This window comes from Neltuma alba, unplaced genomic scaffold (genome assembly GCF_004799145.2).
Source record: "Neltuma alba isolate B1F8T4 unplaced genomic scaffold, ASM479914v2 tig00012957_pilon, whole genome shotgun sequence".
Taxonomy (NCBI): Eukaryota; Viridiplantae; Streptophyta; class Magnoliopsida; order Fabales; family Fabaceae; genus Neltuma; species Neltuma alba.
The window spans coordinates 227422-234588 of NW_021637317.1; the positions used below are offsets into that span (position 1 = coordinate 227422).

Here is a 7167-nt window from a genome sequence, read left to right on the forward strand (position 1 = left end):
AACTTGCTATAACTATATTATCATACCGTGTTGCCCTACAGAAAAATTTGAGTATTCTTAAACCCAAAAAAAAAAAGAGAAAAATTTGCGTATTAATAAGAGGTCCGATAAACTTAAGATAAATCCAGTGTTATGTTTGTATTTTGTTATTTAACAATAACATTACAACCTCTTGTCCTAAATATGCGCACAAGACGAGAGATTTAATTTGATCATTAAAAAAAAAAAGACCCCAATAATAAACTTTTCTTTTTAAATTTATAATTCCTTTTCTCAAAATGTGTCTATTAAGTACACATATTAAGAAGACTCTCAATTAACAGATAATTTTAGCACATATAATTAAATAACAATTTACAAAAATAGGACACATTTTGTTATTTAGCTCTTATTATTTATTTTAAGGATTAGTCCTTGGGGGGTAACAATATATTTAGAATTTTTTTTTCCTTTTTTCTTTGCCATATATGGGTACAGGTTCACGTACATGAAAAGTACTGTACATGAGATTGCGCTGGCGGTGTGCCCAGGAGCAGGATACTTGCTTTTGTTTTCTTGCCTGCTGTCACATGGCCCCTCCACATGACAATTTCGAAAATTACTCCCAAAAATAGTTTTTTGTTGTTTATGTTTCTTTTATTTTCTAAAAGTTCCAAAAGGTTAAAAGTCTTCATCGCCACAATCTTTTCAACTGAAAAAACCAAAAAAATCAATATTTATCATGATTCATCCCACCCTGAAACTATAGAAAATCTGCAAAAAGCTCCCACAAACATTCGGAGACACGGATAACAAGAATTTGCAGCTCTCAACTGGGAACTTTGAAATTAACCAGAGAAGCACTGATCAAGCACAAGGTATGTTGGGGGGGGGGGGGAACGATATTTGGCGTCTGCTATAAAAAGAGACATGTTAAACCTTCATTCAAAAGCAAAAAAAAAAAAAAAACCCAGATTTTGCAGAGAAAATCTAATTATATAGAGCTCATATATATATATGGACAAATAAAGGTGTGTCAAGCCCTCCATTTTCAAGGCTTTGTTGACACTTTGATTTTGACTAACCTACGATTTTCCTATAATAATTTGTTTCTTTCTCCGAATGTTACAATTTTGAGCAATTTCTTATCTTCATCTTCATACTCAATTATCATTCTCCTTCTGGTCCCAATTCTCTCCTCTCTTTCAGCCTACAATTTCCGATGAATCAAACGTAGAAGCCTGACCCCATCCTCCCCTTTTTTGCTTTGCTTTCCATTCCGATGAAGAGAGAAAAAGGGAAGTGGCCAGGTGGGTTTGATTAGCTATCCTTTTCGTCGTTCATGTCCTCCATTATTTTGATTTGTTTTAATTATTGTTCGCCTCGTCGGAGTTACATTGTGGTTTCTCTTTCCTCAAATCCACCACCACGACGCTCACATTGTCCGTACTATGCCGGGCCAAAGCCAACTTCGTCAGCAAAATGGATGCGTCCGAACATGCCTTGTCCGACCCATCTGCCGCGGAGTACACCGCCATGTCGCTTCCCGGCGATCCTGGCGGTGACGGCGGTTTCTGCACCTTCAGGCACATCCGCACCACCCCGCATGCGGTGTCGTTTGACACCACGTCCCACAGGCCGTCGCTTGCAAGTATCAAACACTCGTCCTCATCTGTGCGCTCCGTCACCGTCACCTCCGGCTCCGATATAACGTAAGGTTTAAGATAATTGTCGCCTGCACATAAGAGTTTGGTTAACCCGAAATTCAAAGAGAGTTGTACCAAATTGCACCGATCTATGCCACTAAGGTAAAGGGTAAACTCGCTCACCTATGGCTCTGGACATTGCCAAAACTCCGAGAACCCTAGGACCGTCCCAATAAATGACCCGTCCTCCGGCGGCTTGAACTCGAAGCAACTCGTCAGGTCGGTCGGGCTGCGAAAAAGGATATCAGCAAAGTTAGCACGGGATTTTAACAAAGTGTGATGGACGCCCAAAAAAAAAAACACCAATAAACCAGAAGATTTGAGCGTGCTATGACGCGCCAACACATCGGTTTGCAATAACACAGTTCAAGTTTCCGAATCCCGGCCCGTCACCGGGGGAATTAAATATCGAAGAAGAATCCAATGATTAACCTCACTTCTATTTCCGTTTTGTTTCTCGAAGAAATTAATACCCACCTTGTGATCGGACGACAGGGGGACGGCGACGCCGTTACGGCAGAGAACAGCGCGGGAGTCGCCACAGTTGGAGACAATGATCTTGTCCGGCGTAACGACAGCAACAACCGCGGTAGATCCAACGGCGTCGCAGTGAGGCGACTGTAGCTCGCACCTACAAGTGGAGTTCTGGTTGCTTTGGCTCCAGTTCTGCACCTCCTCGTCCATCCGAGCGAAACTCTGTTCCATCATAGACTTCCACTCCAAATCCTCTCGTGCTCCGCCGACCTCTTCCTTCACAATCTCATGCAACCTATCCTTACAGATCGTCGCTACCTGTACAAATAAACGAGACCAAGCTAAGAACCAGATGGATCAACTACTTAAACAAGAAGAGCTAGTCAATTTACGACGGATCAAAGAATTTACATGAGAGCAACCATGGCCGTCGAACACACCGAAGTAATGAAACTCGTTTGTATTTTGACCCTGTTCTTGGCAGAACGACGGACGAACTGAAACCGCGTCTTCCATATCCCTCCTTCTACCACAAACCGATGTAACCCCAAACTTTGGACACTCACGAATATCCTCATTATCACAATCTTTTGTAGCAGTTGAATTTAAAGAAGTAACCGTCGACACAGCTTCGTCCCCTTTCTGTTCCTTCCTGTTTTCTTCCTCTACCGTCTTAACACCACCAGATTCACAATTCTCAACTGCGTTTACGCAGTCTCTTGGTTGCGGCGGAGAATTAGCACAGAGATCCAGCTTTTGGCGCTTCAGGCAAGTGTCAGGCGGCAGCACGGCCATGTCAGCCATAAGCTTCAAGGGCATTATATCCAACCTCCGTCTCCGAGAAGGTCGTCCCGGCTCAATCGGAGTCGGAGTCTCCCCTTCTCCAACAACACCACAGCATATCCCAGCCATCACAAAAAAAGAACTCACCAAACAGATCAATCAAGAAGAAGAAACACAAAATTCCGAGCCCAAACAACCAAAAATCTTTCACAGCTAAATCAGACACAGAAGCAGCAGCAAAATTAAAAAGCGAAAAGGCAAAGTAGGCCGAGAGAATTAAGAGAGGAGGAGATCCGTTGAGAGCAGGATGGAAGGACCGATTGAAACGGGGTGGGGGGAAGCTTTTCTAGTGGGAGGGGCGGAGGGGGGAGCAAATTCACCTGGGGCCACATTTCATCACGGGCAGGCTGCCCGTCACCGTCACGGGCATGATCCGACAGATACAGTTGGTATGACGTCGAACGATTGAATACCAAGATGCAATCTGCACCGTCCGTGGCATCGCAATCTGATTGAAATTCAACCACGTGTAGTGCTTTTTCGGGTACGGGGTACGTGGCCCAATGATTTTCCACCACGCTAGATTGAAATGTTCTTCCTTTTCTGACACGCATGTGGTCCTCAAGACGACCCCGCCTCTCTCACTCCCAACAATCGTTTCTCTCTCTCTCTCTCTCGCTCGCGCGCAATTTTTCATTTTCCTGTGGGGTTTTTCTTTTCTTTTTTTTTTAATTAAAGGTCTCTTATGACACTCGTCCGAAGATGTCACCACGTGGCACGATCGTAAAATACGAGATTCCTGTTTGATTCTGGTCTCCACGTTCAATTCCGTGGATAAACAGAACACGCGCCTTGAGTTTCTTTTTTTTCGGGGTTGCCAGTTCTGTTGACATTTTAAAGATTTTTAAAACGATAGCAGGTATACGTGGCGCTTGTCGAGAGATTTTGCTGTAGATGTTTGTTAAGAAAACATACTGAGGATTCATATATAATACACTGATGAGTGATGACCCAAAAAGAATAAGAAATCATCATATAGTCACCGGAAATACCAGAGAAGATATTATTAAGACCCAAATATTGCTAAATCAACGACGTGCTCTCCTAGTCCAAGGGGGTTTGATAAATCGACATCATACAACTATATACTACCTCCGGTCCTAATTATAAGACCCAGTTGACTAATTTGAGGAGATTAAGGAAGTAAGTTAAGTTAGTTATTTGTAACAAATAAGTATTGTCATTCCTAAAATATCCTTGCTAATTAAGTGTGTTGATTAGAACTATCATTATTAGAAGGACTATCTTAGAAAAAAATGCATAAATATGAGAGACAAAATGGATTGGGGTCTTATAATTAGGACCAAACTAAAAGTCAAACGGGGTCTTATATTAAGAACCGGAGGTAGTATATTCGATCATCTGTGGTGTTCAAAATAATGAAGAACCTGGGAGTTCCCCTCCCGAAGAAATTGGGTGGCTGAGTTTGCAGGAGTTAGTATCTTGTTTCATCTTCCCCATCCATGTGCCTTATATTGAACCAGGTTCATTGCTTATCATTCTAAACTATTTATATCTAGTGTGAACAGTCTAAATTTGAAATCTTTCATTAATTATTTGAAGTAGAAAAATTATTTTTTTAAGTTATAGTTAAGAAATTATTTTTATTTTAGATTTCACTCATATTAAAATAATTATTCCAAACAAATAAAAAAACCAAATCCTGACCATTCAAATAAGATATAAATGATCTAAATTTGATAAGTTTAAAGTGTTCATCACCTTATACTCCCTTTCACCTATCTTCTGTTACTCTTCATAACCTCGTTGTTTATAGTACATAAATATTGTCTTCCTCAAAAAATACTTCCTTCAGTCCTTATTATAAATTTCAAATAATTAATTCATGGATAATAAATAATTAATTAAAATTAGTTAAAAGCAATAAATAGATTAGAAATATAATTTTATTTCTAAATATATTCTTATAATAAATGGGAAAATTAGTGAAAGAGAATGTATATGAAAATGTGATGAAAGAGAGTATGATAAAAGAGAGAGAATGGATAATTAAAGGCAAAATCAAGAAAAAATATATTAAATGTTAAGATAAGCCCCAAATTGAGACTTTTAAAATAAATCACACCCCTCTCAAAAATTAAAGCTCATAAGATCAGATGGAGTATCTCTATTAATCATGTTCATTGAAATTACTGTTTAATGAAAAATTCTTAACATATAAAATCATTATAGGAATTAATGAAAAATTGTCAACACATAAAGTCATTATAAGAATTATTTAAGAGTAAAATCGATAAATATTAAAAACAAAACATATTAAGATCTTATGTTTAAGATATATTGAATCAACAATTAACTTTTATATTAAAAAGGGAATGTAGCATATTTTTTTAAGGGTGTAGATATTTAAGAGCACATATTTGGCCAAAAAAAGATATTTCAGAGGGTATTAAAGAAACATTGTAGTAACTCTTGAAGTCTTCTCCAAATAAATTGTAATAGAAATAATATCTAAAAAAATATTGAATTAATAACTCACCAAATAATTTGCATTATAGACTAATACCTTTTTTTTTTTTTTTGCAAAAAGAGACGAGTATTTGATATGGGAATGAGTAGCCAGAGAGTCCCCATCGCGGTGATCATGAAAAAAGCGAGGTGGCATTTGATGGGTTGGGATCCAACCCCTCCATGTGTCCTTCCTCTCTCTACACCTGTCCTTTCTTAATTATGCTTATATTTTTAAAAATAAAAAACAGAGGAAATGAGGAGCGTGGCGAGAGGGGGGAGAGAGTTCGCTTTATTCCGCCCGCTCCAGTTGTCCAATGAAAGCGATCGTCGTAACAAGCGAGATTTGGACACGTGTGGGACCGCATGTCCAAACCGATTGACGCTTGCAGAATATCTGAGCTCCCCATTACTGCCTCCTCGACACGTGGCCACTATCTGCGTTGAACCGAAAGTGCTTGTGTTACACACCCCCCTCCAAGCCCAACACCGCTTTTGCAATTTCCATAAATTAAAGCCGTCCAATTGCAAATAATAATAATAATATCACCCCCCAATTATTATAATCCCGAAATTGGCCCCCACATTTCTCCAATTTCCTCGCCACCTGACACCTGTCCCCATAATAAACTCCACGTAATCACATTACTATATCGCCCGCCTCCCTCTTAATTATTTTAATTATCATTAACGAACGTAACTTATGCCATAATAATAAATTATCAGTCACCAGTAAAGCCCACATGGAGTCAAACACATACCCTCAGCCTGAACAATAAAAATTAGGTTAAAACCATCGCCGATAACTTCACAGTTCATCAAGATAATACTAATAATAATTCTTTAATACTTTGCAGTTTTTTATTGTATACATTGTAACCTCTGATTCTATTTATAAGTCACTTTTAATATATTTCAAACAAACCGAAAAAATCTTAAATTTCATTAACTCTAATTTAAAATTCAATAACTTTTCATTTTATCTCTATTTAATATTCTATCCGATTCAAAATATAAGCTAAACTTTATCCATTTACATTTATCAAGAAACTAATTAAAATTAGTTTGAAACAATAAATATGTAAGCCATGTATTTTTTTTCCAGATATGCCCTTATTAATGAAATAAATAAATAAAAGATGTAATAAATGAATCAAAGAAGAAAAACAATGTATGGGGGATAAAATTAGAAAAAACTCATTAAATAGTTAAACAAAAGTGAATATTATCTCACCAAAAAAACAACCGTCTCTAATAAGGTTTAGCTTATATTTTGAATCCGAAGGAGTGTATATTATACTTATGAGAATAAAATCAAGGTAATAATAAATAATAATAAATAGAACTAAAAAAATTTTATTCTCTTTCCAGCCCAGCCTCAGTTGTTTGATTAAAGGAATAGTTCGATTCATATGTTACGATCCCGGAGAAGGCATGCCATGTGTAAGTGATCGTCCCACTAAAATATCTACTGGTTTATCTTTTTTTAAACATATCTGATTAATTAATTAATAATGGATTGATTAATGACATCGTTTTCCGATATGACATGGTATCTTCAATTTTAATTGAAAGTGAAATTAAATGTGTGGCGAGGCTAATCATTCCTAAAAAGCGATATGTATAAATAAAATATTTAAATAAATCGTTGGTCGAAATTACTAGTGACAAATTTTGATGCATGAACCACACACCC

General features: G+C 37.6%; 1 protein-coding gene across 1 annotated transcript; it reads right to left on the bottom strand.

Moving 5' to 3' along the window:
• Positions 1-954: 954 nt before the first annotated feature.
• On the bottom strand, positions 955-3255 carry LOC114732973 (protein phosphatase 2C 37). Its single transcript, XM_028920385.1, has 4 exons — positions 2571-3255; positions 2163-2477; positions 1809-1914; positions 955-1714 (listed from the first exon to the last, which is right to left on the bottom strand). Exons 1-4 carry the CDS (start codon positions 3069-3071, stop codon positions 1347-1349), a joined length of 1290 nt encoding a protein of 429 aa, XP_028776218.1. The 5' UTR covers positions 3072-3255; the 3' UTR covers positions 955-1346.
• Positions 3256-7167: the final 3912 nt, after the last annotated feature.